General features: G+C 43.0%; 1 protein-coding gene across 1 annotated transcript in view; it reads right to left on the bottom strand.

Moving 5' to 3' along the window:
* LOC106568530 (WD repeat-containing protein 7) overlaps positions 1–18,906 on the bottom strand; it is a 116,048-nt gene that overhangs the window by 9,184 nt on the left and 87,958 nt on the right. Inside the window, 2 exon segments of the mRNA XM_082959762.1 lie at positions 13,753–13,845; positions 18,154–18,176. Of these exon segments, the coding sequence (XP_082815888.1) occupies positions 13,753–13,845; positions 18,154–18,176 (116 nt within the window).

The raw sequence follows: 18,906 nt of genomic DNA, 5'->3' as shown, positions 1-18,906 counted from the left end.
ATGTCGGGAGACGGGAGATGACAAGTGCCTGGATTAGGACCTGCGCCGCTTCCTGTGTAAGGCAGGGTCGTACTCTGCGAATGTTGTATAGCATGAACCTACAGGATCGGGTCACCGCCTTGATGTTAGCGGAGAACGATAGGGTGTTGTACAGGGTCACGCCGAGGCTCTTAGCACTCTGGGAGGAGGACACAATGGAGTTGTCCACCGTGATGGCGAGATCTTGGAAAGGGCAGTCCTTCCCCGGGAGGAAGAGCAGCTCCGTCTTGCCGAGGTTCAGCTTGAGGTGGTGATCCGTCATCCACACTGATATGTCTGCCAGACATGCAGAGATGCGATTCGCCACCTGGTTATCAGAAGGGGGAAAGGAGAAGATTAATTGTGTGTTGTCTGCGTAGCAATGATAGGAGAGACCATGTGAGGATATGACAGAGCCAAGTGACTTGGTGTATAGCGAGAATAGGAGAGGGCCTAGAACTGAGCCCTGGGGGACACCAGTGGTGAGAGCACGTGGTGCGGAGACGGATTCTCGCCACGCCACCTGGTAGGAGCGACCTGTCAGGTAGGACGCAATCCAAGAGTGAGCCGCGCCGGAGATACCCAACTCGGAGAGGGTGGAGAGGAGGATCTGATGGTTCACAGTATCAAAGGCAGCAGATAGGTCTAGAAGGACGAGAGCAGAGGAGAGAGAGTTAGCTTTAGCAGTGCGGAGAGCCTCTGTGACACAAAGAAGAGCAGTCTCAGTTGAATGACCAGCCTTGAAACCTGACTGATTTGGATCGAGAAGGTCATTCTGAGAGAGATAGCAGGAGAGCTGGCCATGGACGGCACGTTCAAGAGATTTGGAGAGAAAAGAAAGAAGGGATACTGGTCTGTAGTTGACATCGGAGGGATCGAGTGTAGGTTTTTTGAGAAGGGGTGCAACTCTCGCTCTCTTGAAGACGGAAGGGACGTAGCCAGCGGTCAAGGATGAGTTGATGAGCGAGGTGAGGTAAGGGAGAAGGTCTCCGGAAATGGTCTGGAGAAGAGAGGAGGGGATAGGGTCAAGCGGGCAGGTTGTTGGGCGGCCGGCCGTCACAAGACGCAAGATTTCATCTGGAGAGAGAGGGGAGAAAGAGGTCAAAGTATAGGGTAGGGCAGTGTGAGCAGGACCAGCGGTGTCGTCGACCTTCTTTTCAAAATGGTTGACGAAGTCATCCGCAGAGAGGGAGGAGGGGGGGGAGGGGGAGGAGGATTCAGGAGGGAGGAGAAGGTGGCAAAGAGCTTCCTAGGGTTAGATGCAGATGCTTGGAAGTTAGAGTGGTAGAAAGTGGCTTTAGCAGCAGAAACAGAGGAGGAAAATGTAGAAAGGAGGGAGTGAAAAGATGCCAGGTCCGCAGGGAGGCTAGTTTTCCTCCATTTCCACTCGGCTGCCCGGAGCCCTGTTCTGTGAGCTCGCAATGAGTCGTCAAGCCACGGAGCAGGAGGGGAGGACCGAGCCGGTCGGGAGGATAGGGGACATAGAGAGTCAAAGGATGCAGAAAGGGAGGAGAGGAGGGTTGAGGAGGCAGAATCAGGAGATTGGTTGGAGAAGGATTGAGCAGAGGGAAGAGATGATAGGATGGAAAAGGAGAGAGTAGCAGGAGAGAGAGAGCGAAGGTTGCGACGGCGCAATACCATCTGAGTAGGGGCAGAGTGAGTAGTGTTGGAGGAGAGCGAGAGGGAAAAGGATACAAGGTAGTGATCGGAGACTTGGAGGGGAGTTGCAGTGAGATTAGTAGAAGAACAGCATCTAGTGAAGATGAGGTCAAGCGTATTGCCTGCATTGTGAGTAGGGGGGGACGGTGAGAGGGTGAGGTCAAAAGAGGAGAGGAGTGGAAAGAAGGAGGCAGAGAGAAATGACTCAAAGGTAGACGTAGGGAGGTTAAAGTCACCCAGAACTGTGAGGGGTGAGCCATCCTCAGGAAAGGAACTTATCAAGACGTCAAGCTCATTGATGAACTCTCCAAGGGAACCTGGAGGGCGATAAATGGTAAGGATGTTAAGCTTGAATGGGCTAGTGATTGTGACAGCATGGAATTCAAAGGAGGCGATAGACAGATGGGTCAGGGGAGAAAGAGAGAATGTCCACTTGGGAGAGATGAGGATTCCAGTGCCACCACCCCGCTGGCCAGATGCTCTCGGGGTGTGCGAGAACACGTGGTCAGACGAGGAGAGAGCAGTAGGAGTAGCAGTGTTTTCTGTGGTAATCCATGTTTCCGTCAGCGCCAAGAAGTTGAGGGACTGGAGGGTAGCATAGGCTGAGATGAACTCTGCCTTGTTGGCCGCAGACCTGCAGTTCCAGAGGCTGCCGGAGACCTGGAACTCCACGTGGGTCGTGCGCGCTGGGACCACTAGGTTAAAGTGGCAGCGGCCACGCGATGTGAAGCGTTTGTATGGCCTGTGCAGAGAGGAGAGAACAGGGATAGACCGACACATAGTTGATAGGTTACAGGAGAGGCTACGCTAATGCAAAGGAGATTGGCCTTTAAAATTAACTAAACAACTGGGGAAGCGAGAGAGCAGGGCCTCCCTCACTAACAATTCACTGAAACACTAAAACACTAAAATATAACTTTTCTAGCTACCACTAGAAATTAAAATTGATGTAAACTACAGTGGTTCAATGTTTCCAGGCTCAAACTTAGTTTATTCCGCTAGCTAACTTGGTACAGTATTCTTCCGTGAAAACCCACCTAGTGCACCGTGTCCTATGACGCCATAGCTAACTAGCTAACTAGCATGCTAGCATCCTATAACACACGGTTAGCACCAATACTTGGTAACAACAAGCTGCCAAATGATCATTTGTGTCCGTGTCTAGTTCCTTTCATAACGCAGAAGTAATTAAACGTTGGCTAGCTAACACAAAGTCAGTCCTGCTAGTTACACAAGTGGACTACACATCTCAAATGTTCAGAAAGTTAAGCTTATGTTGCAAAAATCTTATTGACTAAAAATGATACAGCTAGCTGGTAGGGTTAGCTAGCTAGCAGTGGGCGCATTGTAGACTTTTAGAAAATGAAGCTGGCTAGCTAACCTTGATAGTTACTCTGTACTACGCCTTTATCTTGATACAAAGACAACTATGTAGCTAGCTAACATTACACTAGTCAAATCGTTAAGTTGTAATGTATATAGTTTCTACAGTACTGCTAATTGGTAAAGTTGGCTTGCTAGCAGTGGCTGTGGTGTTATCGTGTTGACGCCGTTTCGGAAAATGGCGCGAACGAACGAACACAGCTGGCTAGCTAACCTTGTTAGTTCCTCAGAGCTACACCTTTATCCTTGATACAAAGACAGCAGATACAACTATGCAGCTAGCTAACAATACACTAATCAAATCGTTCCAATGTAATGTAATGTAATGAAATGTAATATTACCCGCGGAGCGAGGTGCAGCACGACCACTCACTCCAGCATCCGGATAAGACCCTCACTCCACTTCGTTAGGGAGTGAGGGTCTTATCTTCATAATGATCAAAAGAAAATAATAGAAATTTCTATTTTCAAAAGTCTTGTGTTCATATTTCACAACCTCCAAAGGCTTTTGGAGTTGCCTATATGCGATCGAGCAAAATAATAGGCCTACTCTTGATTTAGGCTACATTACAGCATGCTAAATGTTTCTGATCAGTGATGGATCAGCACTTGATTTAGGCTACATTATAGCATGTAGCATTTAGGCTACATTATAGCATGTAGCATTTAGGCTACATTATAGCATGTAGCATTTAGGCTACATTATAGCATGTAGCATTTAGGCTACATTATAGCATAGATTATCAGACTTTTGATTTTGGCTGTTGGTTGTTGGTAGGGAGTAGACCTAGGCTACTTGGTGACTTTAGGGCTAAATAGTCCACTTGTTAAGCTACATAACATGCTGGCAAACTGTTCTGATCAGTGATAATCAATGACCCACCTAGACAAGATGATCATGAGCAGCACTCACCTCAACTTAGCTGACATTTCCACAGGCTAATTGTAGCCTAACCAATATCGAAACGGAGATTCTGTGAAAAGAAAAATCTGACATTGATTAATTTATCAAGACGATTCCCCAAGCTTGTCTCAAAGTAGTGTAGGGCTGTCCTCGACAAACAAACAAAAAATCTTGGTTATCTGTTCTTTCGAACCCATAGATTATGAAAAAAAAAATGTAACCTGTATTTTTTCCTATATAGACACATCCTATCTGTTTTAATAAAATCAAATGTATTTAGGCTACTGAGCTTGTCTGATGCTTTAAGAACACTTTGAGAAGTTCCACAGTGATGGTGAGTTAAGCCAATTAGAAACAGTATCAGATCCCCAAATGGGCAGATCTATAAGCCTACATTTGAGCGCAGGCCAGGTAGCCTAGGCCTGCTTCTATGCATAATCAGGTGCATGTCCTTACTCCACATTAACAGGAGCGCTACAAACAAAAGACAATGAATAAATTGACAACTCCAAAGAAACAATTTGATGCCTTCAACATCATTAGCCTACTTTATTCCAATATGTGTGTCATTCAGTGATATTTATTCCCACAGTAATTCATTATGGATCCATCCAGTAGTGGTTAGAAAACAGTGCATGTGGTGGGCTATGATGGGATGTTAACAGCCTAGTAACAGGCGCTGTCTAGCAACCCTCAAGAGAATAGGGCGGTAGTGGGTGTCAATGCCGCCTCAGCATTACAGCTACATTTCATACTAAGCCATAGGCAGAACTTTACCACAATCATGACTAGGTCGCTTGTCGGAAATAAAAGTACAGGCTTTGTTACCAGCGACCCCTTTTCGATAAAGAAAAGGCGGCAAAAAGTTGGCGGTATGGTAAAGTTGGCGGTATGGTAAAGTTGGCGGCTAAACGTCTTGGTACATAAGGGTTATAAGCCCTTTTATGTTCCTTAATGGCTGTGTGACAGTCTTAATGGCTGTGTGACAGTTTGACATTATTTATTTCTCCACAGCCCTCCTTAAACAACAAGCTGCTGCTTTGCCTCGTACCACGCTGTTCAGAACACACACAATGTGTCCCCCATGGCACCCTATTCCCTTTGTATTTTCTGGTCTAAAGTAGTGCCCTAAATAGGGAAAAGGGTGCCAATTGGGACACAGATACCAAGCCTTTATCTTGGCACCGGATTTAAAAGAACGACTCCATTAAAGAACACTTAATAATACAAGCGTTGAACAGTTTTCACAAGCCGTTCAGATCAATAGAGCAGGAAACGAGCGGAGGAAGGAAAAACAACCTCTCTCCACGCTTTGAGTAACTTTCATTATCTCCTCAAACCAAAAGAACCATTGAGAATCAATATACTGTACAGTGTATCGGAGACAGATACTAGATAATAATAATACTATGTATTGGAGACAGATACTATATAATAATAATACTATGTATCGGAGACAGATACTATATAATAATAATACTATGTATCAGAGACAGATACTATATAATAATAATACTATGTATCGGAGACAGATACTATATAATAATAATACTATGTATTGGAGACAGATACTATATAATAATAATACTATGTATCGGAGACAGATACTAGATAATAATAATACTATGTATCGGAGACAGATACTATATAATAATAATACTATGTATCGGAGACAGATACTAGATAATAATAATACTATGTATTGGAGACAGATACTATACAATAATAATACTATGTATCGGAGACAGATACTAGATAATAATAATAATACTATGTATTGGAGACAAATACTAGATAATAATACTATGTATTGGAGACAGATACTATATAATAATAATACTATGTATCAGAGACAGATACTATATAATAATAATACTATGTATCGGAGACAGATACTATATAATAACAATACTATGTATCGGAGACAGATACTAGATAATAATACTATGTATTGGAGACAGATACTAGATAATAATAATAATACTATGTATTGGAGACAGATACTAGATAATAATACTATGTATTGGAGACAGATACTATATAATAATAATACTATGTATCGGAGACAGATACTATATAATAATAATGCTATGTATCGGAGACAGATACTATATTATAATACTATGTATTGGGGACAGATACTATATAATAATAATACTATGTATTGGAGACAGATACTATATAATAATAATACTATGTATCAGAGACAGATACTATATAATAATAATGCTATGTATCGGAGACAGATACTATATTATAATACTATGTATTGGGGACAGATACTATATAATAATAATAAAATAGTATATAGCCACAAAGAAGGAAACACACTGTGTTTGTTTTACTGGCAAACATCTGAGGTAATCAAACGGACCATTTGCAAAAAATATAGCAACATTGTATTTTTTTAATTGTCTATAATTTTATTCTGTTTGTTTTGTGAAACCATTTGCCACGTACAGCCAGTAAAATAAACAAGTGGCCTTTGGATTGACATGTCAGTGCCTAAACTCACACACATTACATTGGTTAGAAGGGGTAAAAAGGCAGAAGCTATTAGCATATGAATGAGCGGAAGAGGGCCCTTATGGCCAGAGTGTCGGAACAATGTGAGGATGACAGTGATTTAGCAGGTCACTACAGGACACTTCCTCTCAATTAGAATAAGCACATGGTATGCATTAAGTGAAAACCAATGAGTCCAGGCACTATTATGGTGTAACAATGGGCTCTGAACGCTAATGGTGGACACGTGTGGTGTGTGTGTGTGTGTGTGTGTGTGTGTGTGTGTGTGTGTGTGTGTGTGGGTAAACGTTGTTGTTTGTTCAACTGGCTTTTGTCCGGATGGACACGACATCTGCATGGAGACCAGTATACACACAGTCGAAGTAGGAAGTTTACATACACCTTAGCCATATACATTTAAACTCAATTTTTCACAATTCCTGACATTTAATCCAAGTAAAAATTCCCTGTTTTAGGTCAGTTAGGATCACCACTTCGTTTAAAGAATGTGAAATGTCAAAACAATAGTAGAGAGAATGATTTATTTCAGCTTTTAATTCTTTCATCACATTCCCAGTGGGTCAGAAGTTTACATACACTCAATTAGTATTTGGTAGCATTGCCTTTAAATTGTTTAAATTGTAGCCTTCCACAAGCTTCCCACAATAAGTTGGGTGAATTTTGGCCCTTTCCTCCTGACAGAGCTGGTGTAACTGAGTCAGGTGTGTAGGCCTCCTTGCTTGCACACGCTTTTTCAGTTCTGCCCACAAATTTTCTATGGGATTGAGGTCAGGGCTTTGTGATGGGCACTCCAATACCTTGACTTCGTTGTCCTTGAGCCATTTTGCCACAACTTTGAAAGTATGCTTGGGGTCATTGTCCATTTGAAAGAACCATTTGCTACCAAGCTTTAACTTCCTGACTGATGTCTTGAGATGTTGCTTCAATATATCCACATAATTTTCCATCATGTTGTCATCTATTTTGTGAAGTGCACCAGTCCCTCCTGCAGCAAAGCACCCCCACAACATGATGCTGCCACACCCGTGCTTCATGGTCGGGATGGAGTTCTTCGGCTTGCAAGCCTCCCCCTTTTTCCTCCAAACATAACGATGGTCATTATGGCCAAACAGTTCTATTTTTGTTTCATCAGACAAGAGGACATTTCTCCAAAAAGTACGATCTTTGTCCCCATGTGCAGTTAGTCTGGCTTTTTTATGGTGGTTTTGGATCAGTGGCTTCTTCCTTGCTGAGCGGCCTTTCAGGTTATGTCGATATAGGACTCATTTTACTGTGGATATAGATACTTTTGTAGCTGTTTCCTCCAGCATCTTCACAAGGTCCTTTGCTGTTGTTCTGGGATTGATTTGCACTTTAGGAGACAGAACGCGTCTCCTTCCTGAGCGGTATGACGGCTGTGTGGTCCCATGGTGTTTATACTTGCGTACTATTGTTTGTACAGATGAACGTGGTACCTTCAGGCGTTTGGAAATTGCTCCCAAGGATGAACCAGACTTGTGGAGGTCTACAATTTCTTTCTGAGGTCTTGGCTGATTTCTTTTGATTTTTCCATGATGTCAAGCAAAGAGGCACTGAGTTTGAAGGTAGGCCTTGAAATACATCCACAACTCCAATTGACTCAAATGATGTCAAAGGATCTGTCTGTAAACAATTGTTGGAAAAATGACTTGTGTCATGCACAAAGTTGATGTCCTAACCGACTTGCCAAAACTATAGTTTGTTAACAAGAAATTTGTGGAGTGGTTGAAAAACAAGTTTTAATGACTCCAACCTAAGTGTATGTAAACTTCCTACTTCAACTGTGTGTGCGCGCGCACGCTGACAGATCCTGACAGACCCCCCCCCCCCCCCCAGTTAGATGTTAGTTGGGTCGTCGTTAGTAAGAATGTTGCTCATACGCATGCAATTAAGGTAATTTCTACATTAAATGGTAATATGTTATGATAGGACAGACCTGTCAAGCAGGGCCATGATCAGTCAAGACTGTTATAGATTTAATACAATTTATTAATATGATGTTAAGTAATTAATAAGGAAGGCCTCCTCCTCCGCAAATTAACATTTTTCTGCAATCTTCTCAAGTTAAAGAAAATTCTTAAGAGATCAAATATACATTACATTTCGGAAATATTTTAGAGGGTAAATTAAAAAATAATAATCTTCATAATAATAATAGATTTATATTATCACATCAAAGATGCTTTAATAGAGTAGACATTATGATCAACATTTTTCATACACTGGGTGTGCAAAACATTGTTCATTGAATGTTGTCCCCACCTAAAGTAAATGTAACTTTCCAAAAAGGTAAAACATCCTATACATTTAGATCTCAAAGGAAGTTGTGTGTTCTCTTTCACCTTCCTAATACTGAGCTGCATCCCCTTTTGCCCTCAGTGACAGCCTCAATTCGTCAGGGCATGGACTCTACAAGGTGTCGAAAGCGTTCCATAGGGACGCTGGCCCATGTTGACGACCAATGCTTCCCACAGTTGTGTCAAGTTGGCCTTTGGGTGGTGGACCAGTCTTGATACACACGGGAAACTGTTGAGCGTGAAAAACCCAGCAGCGTTGCAGTTCTTGACACACTCAAACCGGTGTTCCTGGCACCTACTACCATACCCCGTTCAAAGGCACTTCAATATTTTGTCTTGCCCATTCACCCTCTGAATGGCACTCATACACAATCCATGTCGCAATTGTCTCAAGGCTTAAAAATCCTTCTTTAACCGGTCTCCTCCCCTTCACCTACACTGTTTGAAGAAGGTTTAACAAGTGACATCAATAAGGGATCATATCTTTCACCTATCTAACAGGTCAACCTAACAGGTCAACCTAACAGGTCAACCTAACAGGTCAACCTAACAGGTCAATCTAACAGGTCAACCTAACAGGTCAATCTAACAGGTCAACCTCAACCTAACAGGTCAACCTAACAGGTCAATCTAACAGGTCAACCTCAACCTAACAGGTCAACCTAACAGGTCAATCTAACAGGTCAACCTCAACCTAACAGGTCAACCTAACAGGTCAACCTAACAGGTCAATCTAACAGGTCAACCTAACAGGTCAATCTAACAGATCAATCTAACAGATCAGCCTAACAGGTCAACCTAACAGGTCAACCTCAACCTAACAGGTCAATCTAACAGGTCAACCTAACAGGTCAACCCAACAGGTCAATCTAACAGGTCAATCTAACAGATCAACCTAACAGGTCAATCTCAACCTAACAGGTCAACCTAACAGGTCAACCTAACAGGTCAATCTAACAGGTCAACCTAACAGGTCAATCTCAACCTAACAGGTCAACCTAACAGGTCAATCTAACAGGTCAACCTAACAGGTCAATCTCAACCTAACAGGTCAACCTAACAGGTCAATCTAACAGATCAACCTAACAGGTCAACCTAACAGATCAACCTCAACCTAACAGGTCAACCTAACAGGTCAACCTCAACCTAACAGGTTAATCTAACAGGTCAACCTAACAGGTCAACCTAACAGGTCAATCTAACAGGTCAACCTAACAGGTCAATCTAACAGGTCAACCTCAACCTAACAGGTCAACCTAACAGGTCAATCTAACAGGTCAACCTAACAGGTCAACCTAACAGGTCAACCTAACAGGTCAACCTAACAGGTCAACCTAACAGGTCAACCTCAACCTAACAGGTCAACCTAACAGGTCAATCTAACAGGTCAACCTCAACCTAACAGGTCAACCTAACAGGTCAATCTAACAGGTCAACCTAACAGGTCAATCTAACAGGTCAACCTCAACCTAACAGGTCAACCTAACAGGTCAATCTAACAGGTCAACCTCAACCTAACAGGTCAACCTAACAGGTCAATCTAACAGGTCAACCTCAACCTAACAGGTCAACCTAACAGGTCAACCTAACAGGTCAATCTAACAGGTCAACCTAACAGGTCAATCTAACAGATCAATCTAACAGATCAGCCTAACAGGTCAACCTAACAGGTCAACCTCAACCTAACAGGTCAATCTAACAGGTCAACCTAACAGGTCAACCCAACAGGTCAATCTAACAGGTCAATCTAACAGATCAACCTAACAGGTCAATCTCAACCTAACAGGTCAACCTAACAGGTCAACCTAACAGGTCAATCTAACAGGTCAACCTAACAGGTCAATCTCAACCTAACAGGTCAACCTAACAGGTCAATCTAACAGGTCAACCTAACAGGTCAATCTCAACCTAACAGGTCAACCTAACAGGTCAATCTAACAGGTCAACCTAACAGGTCAACCTAACAGATCAACCTCAACCTAACAGGTCAACCTAACAGGTCAACCTCAACCTAACAGGTTAATCTAACAGGTCAACCTAACAGGTCAACCTAACAGGTCAATCTAACAGGTCAACCTAACAGGTCAATCTAACAGGTCAACCTCAACCTAACAGGTCAACCTAACAGGTCAATCTAACAGGTCAACCTAACAGGTCAACCTAACAGGTCAACCTAACAGGTCAACCTAACAGGTCAATCTAACAGGTCAACCTCAACCTAACAGGTCAACCTAACAGGTCAATCTAACAGGTCAACCTCAACCTAACAGGTCAACCTAACAGGTCAATCTAACAGGTCAACCTCAACCTAACAGGTCAACCTAACAGGTCAACCTAACAGGTCAATCTAACAGGTCAACCTCAACCTAACAGGTCAACCTAACAGGTCAATCTAACAGGTCAATCTAACAGGTCAACCTAACAGGTCAACCTAACAGGTCAATCTAACAGGTCAATCTAACAGATCAATCTAACAGATCAACCTAACAGGTCAATCTAACAGGTCAACCTAACAGGTCAATCTAACAGGTCAACCTAACAGGTCAATCTAACAGGTCAACCTCAACCTAACAGGTCAACCTAACAGGTCAATCTAACAGGTCAATCTAACAGGTCAACCTCAACCTAACAGGTCAACCTAACAGGTCAACCTCAACCTAACAGGTCAACCTAACAGGTCAACCTAACAGGTCAACCTAACAGGTCAATCTAACAGGTCAACCTAACAGGTCAACCTAACAGGTCAACCTAACAGATCAACCTAACAGGTCAACCTAACAGGTCAATCTCAACCTAACAGGTCAACCTAACAGGTCAATCTAACAGGTCAACCTAACAGGTCAATCTAACAGGTCAATCTAGCAGGTCAACCTAACAGATCAACCTCACCCTAACAGGTCAATCTAACAGGTCAACCTAACAGGTCAACCTAACAGGTCAATCTAACAGGTCAATCTAACAGGTCAATCTAACAGGTCAACCTCAACCTAACAGGTCAACCTAACAGGTCAATCTAACAGGTCAACCTAACAGGTCAACCTAACAGGTCAATCTAACAGGTCAACCTAACAGGTCAATCTAACAGGTCAACCTAACAGGTCAATCTAACAGGTCAACCTCAACCTAACAGGTCAACCTAACAGGTCAATCTAACAGGTCAACCTCAACCTAACAGGTCAACCTAACAGGTCAACCTAACAGGTCAACCTCAACCTAACAGGTCAACCTAACAGGTCAACCTAACAGGTCAATCTAACAGGTCAATCTAACAGGTCAACCTAACAGGTCAACCTAACAGGTCAACCTAACAGGTCAATCTAACAGATCAATCTAACAGATCAACCTAACAGGTCAACCTAACAGGTCAATCTAACAGATCAATCTAACAGATCAGCCTAACAGGTCAACCTAACAGGTCAACCTCAACCTAACAGGTCAATCTAACAGGTCAACCTAACAGGTCAACCTAACAGGTCAACCTAACAGGTCAACCTAACAGGTCAATCTAACAGGTCAACCTAACAGGTCAATCTCAACCTAACAGGTCAACCTAACAGGTCAATCTAACAGGTCAACCTAACAGGTCAATCTCAACCTAACAGGTCAACCTAACAGGTCAATCTAACAGGTCAACCTAACAGGTCAATCTAACAGGTCAATCTAACAGGTCAACCTAACAGATCAACCTCAACCTAACAGGTCAACCTAACAGGTCAACCTCAACCTAACAGGTCAATCTAACAGGTCAACCTAACAGGTCAACCTAACAGGTCAATCTAACAGGTCAACCTAACAGGTCAATCTAACAGGTCAACCTCAACCTAACAGGTCAACCTAACAGGTCAATCTAACAGGTCAACCTCAACCTAACAGGTCAACCTAACAGGTCAATCTAACAGGTCAACCTCAACCTAACAGGTCAACCTAACAGGTCAACCTAACAGGTCAATCTAACAGGTCAACCTCAACCTAACAGGTCAACCTAACAGGTCAATCTAACAGGTCAACCTAACAGGTCAACCTAACAGGTCAATCTAACAGGTCAATCTAACAGATCAATCTAACAGATCAACCTAACAGGTCAACCTAACAGGTCAATCTAACAGATCAATCTAACAGATCAACCTAACAGGTCAACCTAACAGGTCAACCTCAACCTAACAGGTCAATCTAACAGGTCAACCTAACAGGTCAATCTAACAGGTCAACCTAACAGGTCAACCTAACAGGTCAATCTAACAGGTCAATCTAACAGGTCAATCTAACAGGTCAACCTAACAGGTCAACCTAACAGGTCAACGTAACACTAGAGAATAAGTGGCTCTGGATAAGAGCATCTGATAAATATCACAAATTTAAATATAAATGCAGACAGACAGGACTGCTGTGGAGCACAGACGCCTGGCTAGGTTAATAAGTAAAGTTAGCTGCACTGTAAATGTACTATATTGTCGACTAAAGTGCTCTGTCCCCTTAGTTTAGTGCTGTGGGTAATGACTATGAGGTACTCTAGGGGGTTGCGTCTCAGACGGCATCCTATTCCCTATATAGTGCACTACTATTGACCAAAGCTAGGATTGCAAAATTATGGTAACTTTGCAAAAATTCCCTGGTATTCCACAAATCCTAGTTGGAGGATCCACATATTTTCTCCTTATTCCCTCGTAATTCCAGGAATATTACCACCAGGATTTCTGGAAAACCAAGGAATTTGGGGCCAGAATGATGCAACCTTAACCATAGCCCATACCTATTCCCTATATAGTGCTTTGGTCAAAAGTAGTGCACTATATAGGGAATAAGCTACCATTTGGGACTCACACTGAGATTGACAGGCCAGGAGGAGGCCTCTCATTGATCTCTGAGGCTCACAGGGCCTGCTGCCTGCCTGTTCATCAGTAGTTCTCCCAGTACGGCCCAGAGGGGAAAACAGTCGTTTGTAGTTACCTTGTTTGATCTGTCCCTGCATGGCCGGACTGGAGACCTGAGGGGGTGCTGCAGTCTTTTTGGGGGTCTCAGGGGCTCGGGGGTCTAGGAGGCCTGGAGAACAAAACACCACAAAGACACCATCAAATATTTAACAGAGAGAACCTTGAAATGTTGTCTCCATGTGCTGTGTAGAATAAACAAGCTTAGCGGGGGGGGGTAGTTTGTGTGTGTGTGTGTGGTGTGTGTGTGTGTGTGTGTGTGTGTGTGTGTGTGTGTGTGTGCGTGCAGACAGAGAGGTTATGAATAACAACAAATCATTCCTATCAGTGTTTCCCCAATGTGCATTTAGCAGCGGCGGAACGTTTAAGGGGACAGTGCGAGATTTTGTCAATCAAGCCCTTTTATCAACTTACCCAGAATCAGATGAACTCATGGATACCATGTTTATGTCTCCACGTGCAGTTTGAAGGAAGTTGCTACCTAGCGTTAGCAGAATGACTGGAAGTCTATGGGGAAACGTCCAGCATGCTAGCTGTTCCCTTAGACTTCCAGTCATTGTGCTAATACTACATAGAAATGGCTTGTGAAAAACTGCCTTCCACTTCCTTCAAACTGCACGCAAAGACATAACGGTATCCATGAGTAAATCTGACTCTGGGGAAGTAGAAAAAGTGTTTAATTGCCCAAATCTCACAGTATTCTTTAAGAGCAGAGTGACAAGGTATATTTGTAGCATACAGAGCGGAGCAGTGGTGTGAATGAGAGCCACGAGTGAACAGACACCGCTGGCTCCTCCTGGCGAGCATCAGTTATATTTCAGATGGTGTCAACATAATTTCATTTTCATGCATTTTAGAGTAGAACGGCTTTTTAAAAAGTCTCCAGAAGTGACATTTTCAGTCGTTCTTCAAAAAAAATCGTATCAAAGTTTATTTGTCACGTGCGCTGAATACAACAGGTGTGGACCTTACAGTGAAATGCTTACTTACAGGCTCTAACCAATAGTGCAAAAAAGGTATTAATTAGGTTAACAATAGGTAGGTAAAGAAATAAAACAACAGTAAAAAGACAGGCTATATACAGTAGCGAGGCTACATACAGACACCGGTTAGTCAGGCTGATTGAGGTAGTATGTACATGTAGATATGGTTAAAGTGACTATGCATATATGATAAACAGAGAGTAGCAGTAGCGTAAAAGAGGGGTTGGTGGGTGGTGGGAGGGACACAATGCAGATAGCCCGGTTAGCCGCTGTGCGGGAGCACTGGTTGGTCGACCCAATTGAGGTAATATGTACATGAATGTATAGTTAAAGTGACTATGCATATATGATAAACAGAGAGTAGCAGCAGCGTAAAAAGAGGGGTTGGGGGGGCACATAATGCAAATAGTCCAGGTAGCCATTTGATTACCTGTTCAGGAGTCTTATGGCTTGGGGGTAAAAACTGTTGAGAAGCCTTTTTGTCCTAGACTTGGCACTCCGGTACCGCTTGCCATGCGGTAGTAGAGAGAACAGTCTATGACTGGGGCCACCGCTGCTGAAAAAAATCCTAAAGGAAACACAGATTATACAAACTTTCTCAATTCCCCTTTTCATTTAGGGTAAGTACATGTTCGGATGTGGGCTGTTCTGTTGTATCTGTCTATTAGTTGAAATTAAGAAATATATTTTTTCTCGGCCCACAATGTTAAAGAAGGAGCCAAATCATTACTGCCTATAACTAAAGCTCTCTGTTTTGGTTGATCATGTCCCATGACCTGGATTCAAACCTTTATTTTAAGCTTTTTACAGAAATTTGTACTACACTTTTTTTTATTTCTTTTACAATTGTCAGCGGATGGTGCTGGACAATCTGACAAAAATAAAAGGGGAAAGTTTGATGAAAAAGCTTTAAATTAAGGTTAAAATCCATGTTATGTGATAGAATGAACCAAAGCACAGAGCCCTACCCATAACACCTGCAGCTCTCCCAAACTGCAGTGCTTATCCTACCAGGGTTTCCTCCCTTCCTGACTGAATCACCAGGGCCAGATACACCTTAACGCACATATACATACAGACGCTAATGTGTTAAAGGCCCAGTGTAGTCAAAAAAACGTGATTTCCAATGTTATATACATACATTATTTCCACACTATGAGGTTGGAATAATACTGTGAAAATTATGATAATGCCCTTTTAGTGTAAGAGCTATTTGAAAAGACCACCTGAAATGTTTGCCTGTTTTGGTGGGATGGAGTTTGGACCTGCCTGGTGACATCACCATCATTCTTTTTGACCATTTTGATTGAAAACAATCAATCAATCAAATGTATTTATAAAGCCCTTCTTACATCAGCTGATGTCACAAAGTGCTGTCCAGAAACCCAGCCTAAAACCCCAAACAGCAAGCAATGCAGGTGTAGAAGCACGGTGGCTAGGAAAGACTCCCTAGAAAGGCCAAAACCTTGGAAGAAACCTAGAGAGGAACCAGGCTATGAGGGGTGGCCAGTCCTCTTCTGGCTGTGCCGGGTGGAGATTATAACAGAACATGGCCAAGATGTTCAAATGTTCGTCACAGTAAGGTACTTAATTGTTACCCAGAAATGAGTTAATATTAAGATAATAACGGCTGCATTGGATCTTTAACTGTTAGCCTCCCCTGTGAACCTTACAGCCCACAGTCTCCCCTTTGAAAAGTGCTCAGCGCCCGTTCCATTCTGCTGACTGCACCTGTTGCATTTGGACTAACGAAGCAAAGGAAGAGTATAGCAGATCTCTCTTGTTAGCTAAAGCCTTGATACAAATAGACTATATGTGCTACTGTGTCTAACATCTAACACTAACAGGTTGCCTGTGATCCTGGGATATTACAATTCCTGTGTCTGGAGGGAAAAACGTTGAAACGTTTTCTCGGGAAAAACAAGTTATTCTCTTGGGAGAGTAAAGAGCAGAGCAAAGTTAGTGAGAGTGAAGTTTGGCACAGAAAGAGAAGTCTTTGGTCTTTAACGTTAAAGACAAGCCACTGTGGTTGCCATGGCGCCATGAGGCAGCTTAAACAGAGAGCTTTGTACATTGAGTACATATTATTATTTTTATTTAGCTCATTGAGTTGTTGATTGAATATACAGTATCTGGTTGTTTTTACCCACAGAGATGTAGGACTGATGGCAGGTTGACTTGTCTGGTTTGTCTAGCTAATGTCTGCATTTAAAAAGAGACATCTCAGCATCGGCTGCTTCTTAATCAATGAGACCTGACTGCATTGTGGAAATGGCATGGAGCGTGTAGTGAGCATGACTACTACTCTGGACTGATGTGTGGTGAGCTTTTAGCGCTGTAGCGGCTGCAGAGGTATCACCCAAGTGGGCGCTACATTGTGGAGAAGTACTACAGGCTACAAAGATGCAGTGGTGGAAAAAGTACCTAATTGTCATACTTGAGTAAAAGTAAAGATACCTTAATTGAAAATGACTCAAGTAAAAGGTCAAAGTCACCCAGTAAAATATTACTTGAGTAAAAGTCTACAAGTATTTGGTTTTAAATATACTTAAGTATCAAAAGTAAAAGTATGAATACATTAAGCAAACCAGACGGCACAATTTTTCATTTATTGATAGCCAGGGGCACACTCCAACACTCAGACATAATTTACAAACAAAGCATTTGTGTTTAGTGAATTCGCCAGATCAGAGGCAGTATACGGAATGGCCAGGGATGTTCTTTTGATAAGTGTGTAAATTGGACCTTTTCTGTCCTGCTAAACATTTAAAATGTAACGAGTACTTTTGGGTGCCAGGGAAAATGTATGGAGTAAAAAGTACATTATGTTCTTTAGGAAAGTAGTGAAGTAAAAGTAAAAGTTGTCATAAATATAAATAGTAAAGTACAGATACCCCCCAAAAAAACGACTTAAGTAATACTTTAAAGTATTTTTACCGAAGTACTTTACCCCACTGCAGAGTAGTTGAGCTGAGGACAACATCAGGGCCAGCAAGATATCTGGCATCACCAATATCTGGCATCACCATCACCTAACACAGTTTAGGAGTAAAAGTTCAGATCACTGATGTACTGAGGGAGTCCCGCTCTATAGCTAAGACAATGTCGTCCTTTGTTTTTGTTATGTGTTATATGCAGTGACGACCCTTGACTATTGGACATAGGCCTTCAGTTGGGGAAAACATTTCCAATACGTCATATCAAATTTTATAAAAAAAATCAAGAAAATAACATAAACAGAGCTTCACTTAATGCACCCGATTTTATATTGTGTAGTCGGACCATTCTAGTGCAGGAGAAGCAATGCTTTTAGATAAAATCAATCTAAACAGGCCTGAGCCGTGTTTCAGCACACAGAGAAAGCACACGGACACAACAGACAGACCTGAGCCGTGCTTCGGGATGCAGCTCACAGAGACAGCACACAACAGACAGACCTGAGCCGTGCTTCGGGATGCAGCTCACAGAGACAGCACACGGACACAACAGACAGACCTGAGCCGTGCTTCGGGATGCAGCTCACAGAGACAGCACACAACAGACAGACCTGAGCCGTGCTTCGGGATGCAGCTCACAGAGACAGCACACAACAGACAGACCTGAGCCGTGCTTCGGGATGCAGCTCACAGAGACAGCACACAACAGACAGACCTGAGCCGTGCTTCGGGATGCAGCTCACAGAGACAGCACACAACAGACAGACCTGAGCCGTGCTTCGGGATGCAGCTCACAGAGACAGCACACAACAGACAGACCTGAGCCGTGCTTCGGGATGCAGCTCACAGAGACAGCACACAACAGACAGACCTGAGCCGTGCTTCGGGATGCAGCTCACAGAGACAGCACACAACAGACAGACCTGAGCCGTGCTTCGGGATGCCGTTCACAAAGACAACACAGGCCTGAGCCGTGAGTCGGGCTGCGGTGACATCAAATCAAATCCAATGTTATTAGTCACATGCGCCGATTACAACCTTACAGTGAAATACTTTTAGGGCCTTCCTCTGACACCGCCTGGTGTAGAGGTCCTGGATGGCAGGAAGCTTGGCCCCAGTGATGTACTGGGCCGTTCACGCTACACTCTGTAGTGCCATGCGGTCGGAGGCCGAGCAGTTGCCATACCAGGCAGCGATGCAACAAGTCAGGATGCTCTCGATGTAGCAGCTGTAGAACTTTTTTGATTATCTGAG

Source organism: Salmo salar, chromosome 13 (assembly GCF_965601325.2).
Source record: "Salmo salar chromosome 13, fSalSal1, whole genome shotgun sequence".
Classification (NCBI taxonomy): domain Eukaryota; kingdom Metazoa; phylum Chordata; class Actinopteri; order Salmoniformes; family Salmonidae; genus Salmo; species Salmo salar.
Note: the sequence above shows the minus strand (reverse complement) of the source record. Positions and strands in the feature narration are given on the sequence as shown.